Source organism: Hyperolius riggenbachi, chromosome 12 (genome assembly GCF_040937935.1).
Source record: "Hyperolius riggenbachi isolate aHypRig1 chromosome 12, aHypRig1.pri, whole genome shotgun sequence".
NCBI classification, from domain to species: Eukaryota; Metazoa; Chordata; class Amphibia; order Anura; family Hyperoliidae; genus Hyperolius; species Hyperolius riggenbachi.
The window spans coordinates 107640939-107660728 of record NC_090657.1 but is presented as its reverse complement, the minus strand read 5'-3'; the positions used below and the strand labels follow the sequence as shown (position 1 = coordinate 107660728).

The 19790-nt window shown below is 42.8% G+C and overlaps 1 protein-coding gene across 3 annotated transcripts in view; it reads left to right on the top strand.

Annotated features, from left to right (window-relative positions):
- LOC137541667 (G-protein coupled receptor 39-like) overlaps window positions 1-19790 on the top strand; it is a 30439-nt gene that overhangs the window by 5653 nt on the left and 4996 nt on the right. Inside the window, exon 1 of one of the 3 annotated variants that reach the window (XM_068263070.1) lies at window positions 12268-13601. The exons of the other annotated variants lie outside the window; for them this stretch is intronic. Coding sequence (XP_068119171.1) covers window positions 12755-13601 — 847 coding nt within the window. The 5' untranslated portion in view covers window positions 12268-12754. Of the gene's footprint in view, window positions 1-12267; window positions 13602-19790 lie in introns of those variants that run through there. 3 annotated transcript variants of the gene reach the window in all.

The window sequence follows — 19790 nt, the reverse complement described above, 5'->3', positions numbered from 1 at the left end:
GTGCACACTGCTGCACTGACCAGACTCAATAGCTCTATCGGGAATTGCATGTTATATGCATGTTTTTCCCAGGACACTATCTGCATGTTTGAATGTTCTCTGTTTGTGTAAGTTCTGCCCGCAACACAAACCATAAGTGCCCGTTTCCACTAGCTGCCGCATGTTCTACAAGGCTCGTGGCGGCACTAACTGTTGTGTGAGTACGCAGCCAAATCCCATAAGCAATGCCATGCACGGCTATGGGATTCATTGCCACTGGTGTGCAAAAATGCTGCAATGTCGTCCGAATCGCTATGGCAAGCAATTCGGACGGCTGCTGCATTATCCCCTATGGCATAGTTTCCCTGCACGACTTGCCTGCAGGGAAACTGTGGATTCGGCCTGATTTCCGCACTAGTGGAAACGGGCCCCAAGGTGCAGATCAACCAAGAGACAGATATTTCTCTCTGATCAAATCTGACCAGAGAGAGATCTGTTGTCTGCCCATACACCACAGGCCAATTCCAGATCGATTTCAGCATGAAATCTCTCGGGAAGTGGTCTCCTGATGTCGCCTTCGCCTCTGTCCTCCCAAATATTAACGTGCCCCCAATACCCCCTCCCCCGATGTCCTTTCATTAAAATCCCTCACCGATCTGGTCGCCGTGAGTGTCTAGCTGTTCCTTCTACCCCATTCACATTGCATGACGTCACACACTCTAGTACTATACGTGGCAGCCACTTGGGACGCAAATGGAGTAAGCATTAGGACAGAGAGAGATTTTAATTCAGGGGTACGGGGGGGGGGGGGGGTGGACATTAACATTTGGGGGGACTGAGATTTTTCAGCTTGCTTGATAAAAACATTTGACCAAATTTGGCCTGAAATTGGTCAAATCGTTGATCTGGCATGCTTGTTATAGCACCAATTGTTATGTGTTTGATAAAATCATCAAATAGGGTGGTCGATCGGGCTGCAAAATCGCTAAATGTATGGCCACCTATAGACGTAAGGTAATTGACTGCCTAAATGTAGGCCACGTTCACAGTGGGATATTGCATTCCTGTATATCAGCAACACAAGGAAATTAAAAAGTTGTACCATACATTACAGCCCCCGTTGCATACAGTTACGCATACAGCAGTCAATGAAAAGTATGCTTCACTGTACCTGTTAACATGCACGTTTTACAGTAACACACTGAATGCAGTGCGTTACCATATCAGACACCATTGTACAGCAACGCTCCCGCCACACAGTGAATGTTGCTATAGGTGATGTATTGCCATGAGACAAGCCACGTTACAGAGCAGCCCTTATGCTTCACTGCAACCCATCTCTGACGGTGGCATGGGGCGAAGTGCAGCTCTCTGGTGGGGGTCAGCTGATGGCTTTTTGCTGGGGAAGCAACTCACGCTCTGCTGGTAGCAAGGAACAAATATTACAGATGAAGAAATGAAGAACATTTGGGAAAAAAGATGGGGATTCCATTATGAAATTTAAATTAAAATGTATTTTAAAAGAAAGTTTGTGAATAAGGTCATTTTACATCAGGTATACATCAGATTTCCTATTGTGGACAGGATACTCAGAAGAAAAGGAGTGGTCATCGTCATCACCAATAGAACAGACTCAACACCATCAGTCCTTGGCTACAATCCAGAAAGTTATCTCACTTAAATAGCAAGGGAAGCCATTCAACACTACATGTATTCAAGTTTTTGCTCCAAGTCCTCCAACAACTGAAGCTGTTGTGAAGGAATGGAAAGAGCCACTGGACACAACACCCAAGAAAGACATTACATGCATCATAGGTGAATGGAATGCTAACATTGAAAGTGAAAAAACAAGTGGAATAACAGACAAGCTTGGTCTTCGAAAATGTCACGAAACAGTACAGAGACTAACAGAATTTTGCCAAGACAACACATTGGTTATAGATAAAAAAAATACCGTATTTGAACAGTGCAAGGCAAGACATTACACATGGACATTGCCAGATGGTCAATATCACAACCAAATTGAGTACATACTTTGTTCTTCAAATAGCTAGAAGGAAACTGGGAGCCCAATGTAGCTCAGATCCTGAGCTTCTAATTGCAAGATGAAGAATTGAACTAAAGACAAAAGGAAAAGCCTGAAGATCAACAATATATGATTTAAATATGGGAAAGATCAGATATATTTTTAAGAAGATTGGCAATGGCAAGGGAATCTTCCATTTATTTTATTTAATGTTATTTCTTTATTGTATTTATAAAGTGCCAACATATTACACAGTGCTGGACATTAGTTGAGGTTACAGACAATATTTAGGGGTGACATACAGCAATAAGACAATACAGGAATACATGAAAACCAGATCATGCCGCACAGTAGGAGTACAAGGTAATGCTTAGTCAGTCACTGGATGGGAGCATCGAGATTAGGCAAGTCGAGTTCACTCAGATCCATGGGATGGGTGTACAGTACTAGAGGTGCAAGAACAGGTAGAAGAGACATAAGGAGGAGGACCCTGCTCGATGACTTACAATCTAGAGGGAGAGGTAGGGGCACTAAAGGTAGGGGACCAGAGTTCAGCTACATGTTTAGAGCACTAGTGAGGGGGGTAGGCCAGAGTGAAAAGGTGAGTTTTGAGGGCCTTCTTGAAGATGTTGAAGGAAGGGGAAACCCTAATGGGAGAGGTAGGGAGTTCCATAGTGTTGGAGCAGGTCTTGACAAGTCCTGGAGACGTGCGTGGGATTGGGTTATGTGGGGGGGCAGTCAAGCGAAGTTCATTGGAGCAACAGAGTGAGAGGCGGGAAATTATGAGGGCATGGATGAGGAGTTTGGTGGTGACAGAGGTCATGAAAGGGTGGATCTTGCAGATGTTATGGAGGTGGAAGTTGCAGGAATTTGTGAGGTTTTGGATGTGGGGGGTGAAGGAGAGTGCAGAGTCCAGGGTGACACCCAGACAGAGGGCTTAAAAGGTAGGGCGAATGGTAGTGTAGTTAACAGTGACATTTACATATGGGATGTCCGGGGTGGGAAGATCATAAATTCCGTTTTGTCCAGGTTTAGTTTCAGGAACCTAGCGGACATCCAGGAGGAGATGGCTGATAGGCAGGAGGAGACCTTGTCCATGGTAGTAGTTAATAGGTCAGGGGTGTGGAGGTAGATCTGGGTGTCATCTGCATACATACCCATGGAGGAGATAACCTTGCCGATGGAGGATGTGTATAAGGAGAACTGTAGGGGGCCAAGGACCAAGCCTTGGGGGACTCCCACCGAGAGGTGTTTGGGGGTGTATGAGGACTCATTGAAGGAGGTTGTGAAGGTGCAATTTGGAAAGGTAGGGTGAGAGCCGGGCTAGGTCATGAATGCCCATGGACTGGAGGAGTAGGGGATAGTCCGCTGTGCTAAAAGCTTCTGAAAGGTCAATGGGGAGGAGAATGGAGTATTTGCCTTGTCATGGACATGGCTGCCTCCGCCGAGAGCGGGTCGCGTCCTGGCACTTCCGCATCAGCGCCGCTCTCGCGTGTGTTTCGCAACCCCTGCTTCCCTAGCAATGGGGGCAGGCGCACGCAGTCAGGGAAAGAGAAGGGACGGATGCATCTGCTTAGGCATCCCTCCTTCACTGCTAGGAGATGCAGATGCTAGTGTCAGCTGACATACCTAGTCAGCTGACACTTAGGCAGGCTTGTATAACTTTGTGTCAGCTGATCTGTTGTTTCAGCTGACACTCAGGCAGGGCCGCTACTGTTTGATCGATTGCTGTGTTTGTGGCCGGCCACTGATTGGATGCTTGCCTGTATTTAAAGCCTGCTGTGACACATGGAGATTGCCAATGATAGCTTTTGCTGTGTGCTTTTGCTGGGCACTCTCCTGTATATTTTGGATATTGCTTAAGTACCGACCTCTGCCTGGATAACGACTACTCTCTGATTGGTGCCTGTATTGACCCTTCCCTGGAAACAGAATACTCTCTGATTGGTGCCTGTACTGACCTTTGCCTGGAACCTAACTACACTTGATCTCTGCCCGGACCTACCTAGGATTATCTGACTCTGAAATTGCTTGTTCCCTTTGTACTTCGATATCTCTGATCTTGCGTGTATGACCTCGGGTTGTTACTGGACTTTGCTCTTTGTCTCCTGTTTGGGCTCTGGTGAGTTATCTAGTTCACTCTACGTTCAGCTCCTATACTTTGCACCTACAAGTCCTGGGTGTAACTGAAGTCGGGCAGGTGTTATTTCCTCACCTCCCGTTCACAGGGTGAAGAAGGTGGTGTTAGATTGGGGCATAGGAGTTGAGCATTGAGCTGATATCTTGCCAGGCCTGACACAGCTTTAGCTAAGGCAAGGTCATTGATCACTTTGGTGAGAGCGGTTTCGGTTGACTGGGCAGGCCGAAATCCAGATTGCAGTGGGTCCAGCAGGGAGTTGGAATTGAGGCACTGGGTCAGGCATTTGTGAACCAGACGCTCAAGGAGTTTTAAGGCAATGGGAAGGAGGGAGATAGAGTGGTAGTTGGAGGATAGTGAGGGGTCGAGGGAGCGTTTCTTGAACAGGGGTAGGACAGTGGCCTGCTTAAAGTTCGAGGGGATGGTGCCTGTGGATAGGGAAGGATTAAACAGGGCAGTGAAGACTGGGGCTAAATCCAGGAAGCGAGGACGGAGTAAGTCAGAAGGGACAGGGTCAAGGGGGGAGGTTGTGGTATTTGAAGTCTGCAGTAGGTGGTTGACTTCCTTAATGATAGTAGAAATGAAAAAGGTGAGGTGAGAAGAGGGTGGAGGAGGAGCTGGATGGGAGGGGGTGTGAGGTGAGGATTGAAGGTTGGATATTTCCTGATGAATGGAGACAATTTTGATGGTAAAGTGGGTGGCTAAATCCGTGGCAGAGAAGGAGGAAACGGAGGGTGGGGGGTGGGTTTAAGCAGGGAGGGTTAGGGCTGGAAGCTTGTGCTTCGATGAGCTTGGTGAAGTATTCCTGTGGAAATGCAGCAGGTTAGTCTTGTACTGTAGGAAATACTGGTTAAAGTTGAGTTTTCCTCCAATTTCGTTCAGTGGCACGTGTTACCCTCTGGAGGTTGTGAGTATGGGTGGTGCACCAGGGCTGGGGGTTAGCGGGGCGGAATATTGTTAGGAGCAGCTTCCCCTAGGGCTGATTAGAGGGTTTGATGATACTGAGCTGCAGCAAGATTAGGAAAGATTTGGGTGGGGAGAGTTGAGGAGAGGGCATGGAGGGGGTCGGCTAGGACACTTGGGTTGAGCTGACGTAGGTCTCGCTGTTATCGACCAGGTGGGTGGGCGGTGGTTTGGAGGTGCCTTCTGTGAGGAGGTTCAAGGTTAGAAGGTGGTGGTCTGAGGGTGGGAAGGGTGCGATGTCAAGGTATGTAATGGTGGTGGATTTAGTGAGTATAAGGTCGAGGGTGGGAGCTGCAGATTGGGTGGGGGTGTTGGTGTGTTGTACTAGGCCAAGGGAGTTGGCCATGGTGAGTACCCGAGTCACGGCAGAGTTGTTGTGTACATTGATGGGAATGTTGAAATCCCCAAGGATGATAGTGGGGAGGTTAGATGAGAGGATGTGTGGGAGCCAGGAGGCAAGGTCATTGAGAAAGTGTGGTATGGAGCTTGACGAAGGGCGATATAAGACCGCAACAATGGCTGGGAGGGGATGGTAGAGGCGGATGGTATGGGCCTCAAATGATGTAAATTGTTGGGAGGGAGGTGGGGTGAGGACACAGAAGGTGCAGGATGAGGGAGAGGAGAAAACCAACCCATCCCCCAGTCCTGTTGTCTAGTCTGGGGGTATGACTGAGGTGAAGCCCACATAGGAAAGGGCAGCCTCTATGGCAGAGTCAGGGGGTGAGCCATGTCTCAGTGAGTGATGATTTTGGAAAGTAAGAGTTTGTGGACCACTGTAAGCTTATTGCGGACAGATCTGCCATGCAAAAATGGGAATGGTGAAAGTAAAAAATGGAAGGTATCTGGCAGAAGATGTCAAGAAACGGTGGCAATTTATGATAAAATGGGCTGCCCAGTGTCCAAGGACCTGTCCCTATGTATTTTGGATGTGTTATTGGATGAGAGCCTTTTGGTAGATACCAAAAAGTTTATGTCTGAGACCCAGACAGGAAATTGCACTGCAATCTCACATTCTAGTAAGGCAATGCTCAAAATTCTACAAGCCAGACTGCATCAATATCTGAGGGACAGTTAGTGACAAGACAATAAACTCTGTACAGCGCTGTGTAATATGTCGGCGCTATATAAATACTTGAATAAATAAATAAATAAAATATATATATGAAGCTAGTTTTAAAAGGGTAACAGGCACAATAGATTATATTGCCAATATTTTAGGGATACATAGATAAAGCAAGGGAATTCCAGAAGAATGTCTACTTTTGCTCTATTGACTATTCAAACATTTTTGACTATGAAGATCATTATAAACTGTAACAGATTCTCATGGATCCAAGAAGCAACAGTTAGAACTGAGTATGGAATAACTGACTTGTTCACCATTGGTAAACAAGCGTGACAAAACTGCATATTATTATTATTATTATTATTATTGATTAATAAAGTACCAACATATTCCGTGGTGCTGTACTCCTTATTTATTTAACTTATATGTCGAATATGTAATGCGAAAGCTGGTTTGGATGAGTCACATGCTAGAGTTAAAATAGCTGTCAGGAAGGTCTGAGCTATGCCTATTGTTCAACTCTGATGCTTGAAACTGAAGAAGAATTGAAGAGCCTAGTCATGAATGTCATAAAAGAAAGTGCCAAAGCTGGTCTACTGCTTAACATCAGGAAAACTAAAGCCGTGTCATCTGCACCAATGAACCATTCGCAAAAAGATTTGACAAAAGTAGAAGTTGTTTCCTCTGCCTGGGAGCAAAGATCTCTGCAGATGGTGACTGCAGCGAAGAGATTAAAGGGAACCAGAGAGGAACGTTCCTAAAAATTAGAAAAAGTTTTTATACATACCTGGGGCTTCCTCCAGCCCTATAAGCCTGGATCGCTCCCACGCCGCCATCCTCCGCTTCCTGTATCGGCGGTACCGGGTCCCGTCACTTCCGGCGGACGCAGCCAATTGTCCGCATCACAGGGGCTCCCTCCATACGCATGCGGCTGCGCAGTAGGCAGCCTCACGCGTACGTATATTGGAGGGAGCCCCGTTTGATGCGGACAATTGACCGCGTCTGCCGGCCGACTGACGGTACCCGGTACCGGCGGATCCAGCCAGCTGAGGACGGCGGCGTGGGAGCGATCCGTGCGTATGGGGCTGGAGGAAGCCCCAGGTATGTATAAAAGCTTTCCCCCAATGTCTCTAATTTCCCTTTAAGAGACATTTGTTGCTTGGGAGGAAAGCTATGGCAAATTTGGACAAGATACTACAGGATAGAGATGTCGCTTTACCAATAAAGATCAGTATAAAGCTTAGCTATGGTTTTCCCAGTAGCAACATATACTGTAGCTGTGAAAGTTGGATTATAAATATGGTCATACATAGAAAAATTAATGCTTTTGAATTATGGATGTGGAGAAAGCTACTGGCCCATATGCAATTCACTTTTTTCTCCTGAGTTTTCTCCTAGGTGATATTTTTACACCTTGTCAACAAATTGCCTTTTAAACCATCAGCAAGCAAGAAAATACCAAAAATAATTTTTTAGGTACTTTCCACCTACATTTTGGTTATTTTTCAGTTCCAAAGTGCTTAAAAGTTATTTTAAAAGGAAGTTGAAAAATTATCTCCTAGGAGAAAACTCAGGAAAAAAAATGAATTGCATATGGGCTAGAAGATCTAACCAATCAATACTTGAATTGAATCTGAAGCGACATATGACCTTATGAGATAAACATATTTACACATGGCACTAGCCTACTAAGAAATTATGTAAAGTCCTTTTCTGATTTCCAGTATAGGAAGAGTTAAAAAAACTTGAATTGTTATCTATGCAAAAGAGATTCTCTGAGCTAGTCGACCAACTTGGTTGAAGTCCGTCCCATTAAACAGTCGATAAACCGTGAGAGATAGCTTGAGATAAGGTGTTTTTTTTTTACTGCAGGAAAATTCAAAGGGTCATTACTTCTGTTTTGTTTTACAGATAGAGTGTGAATTCTAAACCGCAACTGTGACAGTCTTATGCAATGTTATAAATAAAGCTATACAACTGAAAAATAAAAAATATGAGACTCTTCTCTTTGCTACTAATGTTCTATTTAATACCCATATTACACATACAATAATCTCATTGATTTATTTTCATTTCAGATTTGCTTTAAAGGACAACTGAAGTTTAAAGAATATAGAGGCTGCCTTATTTATTTTCTTTTAAACAACACTGGTTGCCTGGCTGGCAGCCCTGCTGATCTATATGGCTGCAGTAGTGTCTGAATAACAACAGAAACAAGCATGCAGCTAATCTTGTCAGGTCTGACAATAAGGCCCGGTTCACATTAGCACTAAAAACAATACGTTCCTGGATCGGAAGGTAACGGATCTGAACAAATGCGAATGGATTCAATGTTAACCTATGCATCTGTTTGCATCCGTCTATTCGAACAGATCTGCTGAACGGACCACAAGTTTCCTGCTGCAGTTATTTTTCTGGATCACTCAGCCCAGCGGAACGGAAACGGCGCTGAAGCACTGCATTAGGGGCAATGAGAAAACAGGAGGTTTCTTCGCACTAGTGAAGAAACGGACCGTGTATGTGTGTGGGGGGGGGGGGGGTGTAGAGATATGGGGAAACGGAACAGAGGACGCCGGAATGCAAAAAGAGTGAAAACGGATCCGATCGACCGGTAGGATCGGATCCGTTTTCATGGATCTGTTTGCCACTATAATGCCAGAAACATTTCATCTGCATATGCTTGTTCAGGGTGTATGGCTAACAGTTATAGAGGCAGAGCATCAGCAGGATAGCCAGGCAGCTGGTATTGCTTAAAAGGAAATAAACATGGCAGCCACCATATCCATCTCACTTCAGTTGTCCTTTAACCTCCTTGGAGGTTATCTCGAGTTAGGGTGGAAAAAACAAGCCAGAAGCAGTTATCCCGCGCCTGACTTGTGGTAGCTTTCGGGAGGTCTGTGCAGAGTGCTATTCACAGCAATCATTTTAACTCGCCTCCTCTGGGACCCAGACGCCGGCAACCATTCTCTTTTCTGTCCTCAGAAGCTCTGGGTGAGATCACCGTTTGTCGTCATGACGACAGACGGCGATCTCACTACAGGGTTACAGCTCCACACGGAGGATGGAGAGAGACCTGCAGCGCTGAACCGCAGGGAGGTGAGTAAGGTGCAGGGGCTGCTGCAGGCTCTCCAGCAGCTTGATTTTTCCTGGTTTTAGGGTCTAAAAGCATGCAAAACAATTGCACTGTTTTTAGACTCTAAAATCCCCAAAAAAATCACACCTCCAGGGGTGGTGGGGGGTGTTAAAGAAATAATGCCAGAGTGTTTACTAAAAGGGTTGATACTACTATTAAGGCTCAAATAATTTGGTTATATAATAAGAAAAACAGATTCTTTGGAGAAATTCTTGATGTTTGGAAAAATTGAGGGCAAAAGAAGAAAAGGACAATAGAGATTGTATATGTGAAGCTATGAACATGCCTAAGCAGCAGTGATTGACAGTTACATCTGACATGTAAAAGAACATATAGTCCATATAGTCACAAAGAGTCTGAGTCAACAAAATGAATGAGGAGAGGAGACCAACGTTGGACTTGCACCAATTGACGTGAGGGTTGACTTCTCTGGTAAGTCACGTTTTGAGCTCAGTTATCTACATAACTGCTTCATGACAGCTTTAGTAAGCTGTAATTGCATTTTCTGATTTATAAATAAAAAAAAAGTTCAAAAAGTGAACAGAAGAGTAAGCTTGCCCTTCTGTATACTTTTACACCAGGCTAGATCTACCATAAGGCACTGTAGGCACGTGCCTACAGGCACCTGATGATAGAAAGTCAGCTCACTTCCTTCCCCTAGTGCCTCCTTCCTTATGCAGAGTCCTGATGAGAGTATAAATGAGAGGTTACTCACCCAGCTCTCGGCATTCCACTGACGAGATTCCCTTCAGTCGGGGGCACCGCTAGCTACTTAATACTTGGGGATAGCTCTGGCTACCTAATGCTAAGGGACACCTGTGACAGCCAGCAACTTTTGGTGGGGGTTTGTAGGTTCATGGAGGGTGAAGTCTAGGGTGCCAGACCATCTGTGCCTATAGGCTCCTGTGATGTAAATCGAAGGCCTGCTTTTACAAATAGACTCCTTTCGGATATTTGAAAGTAGCTTTCACACAAGTCAATCTTTTTCTTTTATTTTTCTAGTCCTTTAATGCCTGGTACACACAATGTAATTTTCCGTCAGATTGACAGTCGAATCAATTATTTCCGCCAGGTCCGATCTGACATCCCATCGTTTTTCTCATCGATTTTCTGACCACTTTTATACAAAATCAATCAGAAAGACGTAAAATTGTAAACAGATTGGACCTGTCGTAAATTATCGATTTGACCATCAATCTGACGGAATATTGCATTGTATGCACCAGGCACACTTGGAGTAAGTATTAATTGTGGAAGTTCCCAGTGACTGTTATCTAATCAGGTTGGTTTTCAAACACTAGGGTTTGTATTTATTTAATGCTGATATGAGTATCTTTTCTGATAACCAGGAAAAACTAAACTCACAAGATTTGCATTTCTTTTTTCCTTTAAAAATGACATCATACTTGGAGAGAACACTGGAGCTCTGGCTAAATGCAAGGCAGATTCCTTCATGTGATGATCCTTTGTACAAAAGGCAGATTACAGAGTATTCACCCCTAGCTGAGGCAGGCAATTCTAAAGTCAGCTCTAATTAACCACCCACAAAGCAACGAATAGTTTAAGGGCCAGTAAACCTAAACGCATCCATTATACAGTTCCAGTATGCAGGTCTGCTTTCCAGCCTGCAGTAGAATCATGTGGAGATGGCAGAAGTGTATGACATCTATTTAAAACATACAGGTCAAAAAATATGGAAACACCTGTCAAAATACTTGTCTTAATTTACATGTTTGCTGGAGTGGAGTTTGTAGGTCTGGTTGTCTTTGTTGCATAATTTAACTACCTATATAAACTCGTCTACACATTGCATTTGTGCTCAAGACAGTGTTTTGTGTAGTTGTTGGTGGGAAATGTCAGAGCTGATGGAATTCCAATGTCACCAAATTGTTGGGGTTTGTATGGCCAATGCTTCTGTTACCAAGGTAGCAGAAGTATTTGGTGTGTCACATGACACAGTATCCAAGATAATTGACTGGAAAAACTAAACTAAAGCCCCATGCACACGCTCAACAGTGGTCTTTTATGCAGCACAATTGTCAAAAGACTTTTGTTGTGAAACAAGTTGAAATACCTAGAAAAAGTATTTTGCTAAGGTTCAAAAAGCTGATAAGACTGATAAGAAGTCAATCCAAATGTTGGATTAACTTCTTATCAGTCTTATCAGCTCTTTGAAAAATAGCAAAAGACATTTTCTAGGTGTTTCAACTTGTCTCTCAACAAAAGTTGTGAAAGCATAAAATACTGCTGTTGAGGGTATATTTTCTTCTTTACCAAATTGGTTTTATTGGAGCACGAGAGATCCAGGTGAACATTCCTGTTGGGCCCTGGAGTCACCGCCTCCTCTCAGACCTCACTGTGCTAGGGCTGTGTGGAGGGATATTTGAGCGCACATGGGGGCAGACAGGTGTGATACCCCCATACTGGATGGATACGGGTTGCTTCCCCTTCTGGTTTATTGATATGTTTATTGGGATGTCCAGGAGATCGATTATTATTATTGCTCTTCTCTATTCTATGCCATGTGTCCAGTTCATATCCCCTACCTACAGCGTTGCAATGTTATAACCTTGTTCATCCTTTTTTGGATTATTGCTGGAACTATCTTGTCATATTGTCAATGCTGTTCAGTGTCTTGTTTTATCTATACTTGCTGTATATAATGTGAACTATAATAAAGACTCTTTAAAAAAAAACACCTTTTGCAGATAGTTACAAATAACTAATATGTTGGGTGGTAGTGAGAGGAAAAGCAGACATCATGGTAGTTTAAAACACATTCTTATTCTGAGTGACGGCAGAAAATCTTCTATTCAGCAGAGTCCTCTAATATCTAATTTACAGAGCTAAAATCACTGTGAATGCAGCCTTTACTTGGGTTCTATGACCTAGCGAGTATCTTTTGCTTATGAATCCACTTACACTCACATCCTGTCATTTCTTCTCTGAAGTAAGAACAGACAGGGAAGCTTGGTGTCAGATTATTAAAAAAAAAAATCTAAAGAATAAGTAAACAGAAAAGAGATTAGGCAGTCAAAGAAGCACAAAATACAGACCATAGAGGCGCACTGACGCACAGCAAGCTTGGAGAGAGACAACTTCAAACAGCTGGATTGAGCAGACTGCCTGAGAAAACATCTAAAGCTCATCCATCATAGACCACAGTGATCCTTTCACTCCAAGTTATTATCCGACTATACGGCAACTAGCTGACAGGATGGAATGACATCTTTCTCAGTGGGAGCAAGGGAACAGAAAAGATGCTGATGTCCCTGGCAAAGATATAAAATATGTGGATCTAAATGACTTACAAATACAATACTCTTGTTCTTGGGTAAAGAGAAGCACATTTTTAAATGTGGACCGGTTCTTCAGTAATTATCATGGACACACGCATTTGGAAAGGCAGACTATCTATGTGAGCATGGACTTATTTATCTACATCTATGAATGCCCCCAATAAATTGTTTCTCTGTAGAGAATAGCTGGCACTGGTATAGCCAGTCCATCTCTGTTCCAATGCCTCCAGTGACTGCAGCCCCTGAGACACCACCGAAACTCAGCAACTGTGCCAAGTCTTTAGTGTCCTTTGTTTATATCCTACTACTTTTGGCTGGAATCCTCGGGAACACTCTAGTTATTCGAGTTCTACGGGGCATACGTGGCGTACGTGGTGTTCAGACCTCTCTTAGTTATCACATGGGCAGTCTGGCATCTTGTGATATTTTACAGCTAGCACTGGGGATTCCAGCCGAGTTGTATGTAAAAATCTGGAGCCCCTTCCCATGGCCACTTGGAGCTGTTGGATGTTCTGGCTTCTACTACTTATGGGAGGTACTTTGCTACTCAACAATTTTGAATGTATTGTCTTTAAGCTGTGAGAGACATCATGCTACTTGCCAGCCTCTAACCCTCCACCTGCGTAGAGCCTCAAGGGTGCGCCTTCGACTGTGTTTACTGTGGTTGGCTTCTTTCCTGGCTGGGCTGCCTATATTGTTTTCAATGGGCATAGAAACCAATCAAGTTAAGGTTGCCCAGGAGAGGCACTTGCAAGTGCAGGTTTGCACACCACTTAGTCAATGGAGGGGGCTCTTTATGGCCAGCATCTGGCTGTCTTTCATAACATATGTTGGTGTGCTGGTGGCTGTGGGCATAACTTGCTGGAGGATGAGGAGAGCTTTGCAGGGCAACAGAAGTCATAGTTTGGAAATCAAAGGGCCCAATGGCTCGGTGCAACTATTGGGCAGATTTAGCAGTACCCATATGGCAGTACGCAGGCAAAATGCACGACTCCTTGGTAAGTACTAGTTAATTACTGGTACTCTTCTTCTTTTTTTTTCTTACTTACTTTCTACTTAGGTATATAAATGCAAAGGTTTATTAATATGTCTTAATAAACTTATTCCTAATCTACTAAAAATAAAAATATAAAAATATTCCTATTCATTATTCCTACATATTATGAGATGGTATATTTGACAAAAACTATTTACGTTAAAGAACACTCGCTAAAAAAATATTATCATGAATACTTTAAATCCTATTTTTTTTTGAATATCCTTTTTGTAGCAGCTCTGAGATTTTACTTGCAAATGTAGTTGATAAGACCTTATCCAACTGCTATCAAAAGCTGGCGCACTGGTATAGCCAAACAATACACTTAAGCTGGCCATACACTGGCCCGATTTGCCGCCATTTCGACAGCAGATTCGATCACTGGGATCGAATCTGCTGCCAATCGTTCGCGCTACACGCCGAATTTCGATCCATTTCGTCCGATCCCGTCGATCACTCCGTGCGGAAAATTACCGTCGATCGCCCGCGGGTAGGGAGCGCGTCGCTAGCGGCGTTCGAGTGCCCGACGACCGACGCAATAGAGCGGCAATACATTACCTGCTCTGCCGGCGCGACTACCCCCGGTCACCGCTGCTCCGTGTCCGCGCAGGTCTCCGGCATGCTTCAGTTCCTCCTGCCCGGCAGGAATTTTAAACAGTAGAGGGCGCTCTACTGTTTAAACTTCCTGCCAGGCAGGAAGAAGTAAAGCATGGAGACCAGAGCGGAGAAGAGACCTGGGGACTGGAGTCGCGCCGGCGGAGCAGGTAATGTATGCGGGCGGGGGGAGCGGCGGCACCACCACCACCACCACAACAGATTGTGAACGGTTTCAGGCTGAAATCGGTTCACAATCTGTTTGCAGTAAAGGTAGCCATACGATCCCTCTCTGATCAGATTCGATCAGAGAGGGATCTATCTGTTGGTAGAATCTGATGGCAAATCGACCAGTGTATGGCTACCTTTACAGGAAATGGTTGGAGCTAAGTTTCCCCAGCACTGAAAAGAACCGTGAGTTAACGGGATACACAGACTAAATGGTTTGAACAATATGAACATTTTGTTGGACATGATTTTATACATCCAATATACGTATGAAAATACTAATTTTTTTAGAAGAAGTAATATGGAAAGCCTTAACATTTCTAAAGGCACATAAGGTATCTGGGCCAGAAGGGTTCTCTCATTCCTATTATAAAAATACTGTACTTCTGAAAGTTCTTTTGAAAGACCCATACAGTAATGTAGCTTAGGAGCTCTGGGCCCCAGTGTGAGTTTTACATTGGGCCCCCTCAAGCGCTCTATATAGAAAAATTGATATGTAGCACCAAAGCCTGCCAAGGACAGCTGCAGTGTCAGAGAGGTGTAAGAATGGGAAGAGAACAGTCTATTAATGGTAACAACTAATCAAAGCACATATAGAGGTGATCATTACCAGCTTAGCACCAATAAAGAGCTAATAAAGTGGTTGAAGGAGGGCCCCTACTGGGCCCCTCTGGTCCAGGGGCCCTGGTGCGGTCACTACCTCTGCACCCCCTATTGCTACGCCACTGACCCCATGCCTACCACAAGAACACATTCTAAATTATAGTTATCCTAAAAAGAGCAAGAAAGTTTCAAATTGCAAAAGCTACCATCCATTAGCATTACTGAATTCCGATTTTAAAATGTTTACAAAATTATTGGCTAACCATTTTAATTCTCTTTTTCCCAACCTGATCCATTTAAATCAAGCTCATTTAATGTTTGGGAGATACCACTCTGTGTACTGTAAATTCAACAAACCTTATTAACAGTAATAAAATCTTAATCTGTGTACCGACTGACTGCTCAAATTGTTTTATGTTTTATTTAAGCCATATAACCGATGGGATTCTCAAACCCCTCTGTTAGCTATTCATAATCTGTATGCATAACTTTAAAAAAACTGCCTCTGTGCCCATCCACATTGAAAATGGTCATGGCGGTGCACTGCGATCCCAACGTTAACATATTTTTGAGCATCGCATTTTGCCGCGATTTGTAGGCATGGTTGCATTTCCCAAAATGGAAAAAAAGCTGTAGAAAGTTTTTCAAATTGCATAGCAAATCGCATAGCACCATATTTGCTATCCAAATTGCATGCACGCCCATTAATTTAACCCAATCGCAAATGCAGGAAAACTGCAGCATGGGCCAAAATAGATTGCACCACTCTGTACAGGGCACCACAATTACTACCTTAATCATGGTACCTTTGTGATCAGCAAAATGCATGTGCTTCCAAAACTGGATCAAAGTGCACTCAGTGTGGAAGAGCCCTTAAACATTTCCTGTAGTGACTCAAGCAATTATTTTCATTTTTTTAAAATTGGAGCCTGAAAGGGCTGCACCTTCTCCAATTTTCTATTCATCCTAAATATAATAATAAGGCTAAATAGTTACTGGTATACCAAGGGAAGATCTTTATTATGATGTCTTCTGTTTGCTGATGATGTGCTACTTGTAATCTCTGTTTCAGGGATATCATTATCCCATAGTGGAATATCCTTACAGTATATGGGTCTTGTTCAGGCTATAAGAATATATGATGACAAGTTGGATGATTTTCCTTTATATTTAAATACGGTAGTTTTTTTTTAAATATTTATTTTGATAACAGTTGACAATATTCATTTTTAAAATGCTCAGGGGTTCAGATATCAACCTCTAGATTGTCATTTGTGAAATATGCCTATACAGTAATATTCAAGGATTAAAAAAAAGATTTTCTAGATTGGGAATTTTTTTTCCATCTCATGGCTGGGAAGGATGATTTCCTTTAAAGCAAGCCTGAAGTGAAAACTTATGAGATAATGGGCCATATGCAATTCATTTTTTCTCCTGAGTTTTCTCCTAGGAGTTACTTTTTCATCTTTGATTTAAAATAACTTTTTAACAGTTTGCAATGGAAAAAGTACCAAAAAGTAGGTGAAAATGTACTATTAACCACTTCACCACTGAGGGGTTTTACCCCCTGACCACCAGAGCAATTTTCACCTTTCAGCGCTCCTTCCATTCATTCGTCTATAACTTTATCATTACTTATCGCAATGAAATGAACTATATCTTGTTTTTTCCGCCACCAATTAGGCTTTCTTTAGGTGGGACATTATGCCAAGAATTATTTTTTTCTAAATGTGTTTTAATGGGAAAATAGGAAAAATGTGGGGGAAAAAAAAATTATTTTTCAGTTTTCGGCCATTATAGTTTTTAAATAATGCATGCTACTGTAATTAAAACCCATGAAATTTATGTGCCCTTTTGTCCCGGTTATAAAACCGTTTAAATTATGTCCCTATCACAATGTTTGGCGCCAATATTTCATTTGGAAATAAAGGTGCATTTTTTTCAGTTTTGCGTCCATCCCTAATTACAAGCCCATAGTTTATAAAGTAACAGTGTTATACCCTCTTGACTTAAATATTTAAAAAGTTCAGTCCCTAAGGTAACTAATTATGTATTTTTTTTAATTGTAAATTTTTGAATTTTTTTTTAATTACAAAAAAAAAATAAATGGGGAGTGTGGGAGGTAATGAGTTAATTTTTTGTGTAAAAGTCATTTATTTGTATGTGAAAAATGTGTAGGGTGTAGTTTACTATTTGGCCACAAGATGGCCACAGTAACTTTTTGCTTTATTGCGACCTCCAAGCCTCCTTCCGGAAGCTTGGAGGAAGAATAAGGAGGCTGGACACGTGAGTTTCTTCTCACAATGATCGCGCTGCCCATAGGAGAGCAGCGGGTCATTGTGGGGCTTAGATCAACGAACGGGAATGGATTTTCCCGTTCATTGATCTCCGGGCGAGCGGGCGGCGGCGGTTTTACTAGCGGCGGGCGGCGTGTTTACGAGCGGGAGCGCGGACAGCGTCGGGAACGCGGAAAGTACGTGTTTCTCCGTCCCTGGTTTTTAAAGGATGGAAAAAGGGGCGGAGAAATACGTACGCGCGGGGGTAAAGTGGTTAAAATTATTTTGAGCATTTGTTTGGTTGCTAGTGGTTAATAAAACATTTTATTTTCAAGTTGTGAAAATTTCACCTAGGAGAAAAGTCAGGTGAAAAAGTGAATTGCATATGGCCCAATGAATTGTATGTGTAGTACAGCTACGAAATAGAACATTAGTAGCAAAGAAAATAGTCTCATATTGTTTTCCAGTGAAGGAAGAGTTAATCAAAACTTCAGTGGTTATTTATGCAAAAGAGCTTCTCTGAGCTCTTTGACCCACTGGTTTTGAATACAGCCCTGTTTACTGAAGCACTTAACCACTTCACCACTGAAGGGTTTTACCCCTTGAACACCAGAGCAATTTTCACCTTTCAGCGCTCCTTCCATTCATTTGTCTATAACTTTATTATTACTTATCGCAATTAAATGAACTATATCTTGTTTTTTTTTCCACCAATTAGGCTTTCTTTAGGTGGGACATTATGCCAAGAATTATTTTATTCTAAATGTGTTTTAATGGGAAAATAGGAAAAAATGTGGGAAAAATATTATTTTTCAGTTTTTGGCCATTATAGTTTTTACATAATGCATGCTACTGTAATTAAAACCCATGAAATGTATTTGCCCATTTGTCCCGGTTATAAAACCGTTTAAATTATGTCCCTATCACAATGTTTGGCGCCAATATTTTATTTGGAAATAAAGGTGCATTTTTTTCAGTTTTGCGTCCATCCTTAATTACAAGCCCATAGTTTATAAAGTAACAGTGTTATACCCTCCTGACATAAATATTTAAAAAGTTCAGTCCCTAAGGTAACTATTTATGTTTTTTTTTATTGTATTTTTGTTTTGTTTTTTTAAATTACAAAAAAAAAAAAAATGGGGAGTGTGGGAGGTAATGAGTTAATTTATTGTGTAATCCAATGTAATTGTATGTGTAAAATGCTTTAGGGTGTAGTTTACAGTGAGTCTGTTTACATGCGACCTGTAAGCGTCCGGAAGGACGCTTACAGGAAGCAGTAGGAGGCTGGGAGAATCACAATGATCGCGCTGTTTCTAATAGAAGCAGCGGATCATTGCAGGGGCTTAGATCAACGAACGGGAATGGATTTTCCCGTTCATTGATTTCCGGGCGAGCAGGCGGCGGCGTGCACGAGCGGCGGTAGCGCGGACATCGGCGGTAGCGCGGAAGGTACGGATTTCTCCGTCCCTGGGGGTGAAAGGATGGAAAAAGGGACGGAGAAATTCGTACCGCCGTGGGTAAAGTGGTTAAACAGCAAAGAAACAGTGAGCGACAGCTTGAGATAAAGTTTTACTGCAGGAAAGGTCAAAGGGTCATTAGTTCTGCTTTGTTTTATATTTTAAAAGACAGGGGGCCGGATCTAATTCACTTTTTCCCCTAGGTTTTTTTCCTAGGTGACTTTTCACATCTTATCAATAAAATACCTTTTAAGCCACCAGCAAGCAAGAAAATTTTAGCAGTACATTTTCACCTATGTCTTGGTACTTTTTCAATTGCAGAGTGCAAAAGTTATTAAAACATAATAAACAGAAGATGAGAAATTGAGAAATTATCTACTAGGAGAAAACTTTAGAGAAATATTGAATTGGATCAGACCCATTGGCCTCAATTCACTAAGGGCAGTGCGGGAAAATAATTTTGGTTGGAAAAATACAGCATTCGGTACTTTATACTTTTTTTCCCCAAATTCACTAAGGGCTCAGCCACACCATAGGCGCTTTTCTGAGCGCTTTTTAAAAAATCGCTCTCATTCACTTTCATTAAAATCGCGGTAAAGATCGCGTAAAAATTGCAGCGATCGCCAATCAATCACAAGCGCTTAGAAAAGCGCTTATAGTGGGATGAGCTCTAAAGATTTTCTGCATGTGGGAGAAGTTCAGTAATTTACCAAACAAATCTACTTCAATTCACTATGCCCTGCTCAGTAATTCTCACTTTTCGGCTGTGGAGCAGGTCAGTGGTCAGGCAGGAAGCTGTGTGCATGAGTCAGGGTTTTCTGTCCAGTGCACCCCCGGCATCCCTTTAGATGTGCTGCAGCCACCAGGGGGAGCTCTTCTGTATACAGATATTTACATCCAAAACGATGCTGAAAAGCCTCATAAAATGTCTCCTTCCCCTGCTCTGCCACAGACCAAATCAGGGTGAGAAGCAGAGCCAGCGGTAGGGAACCT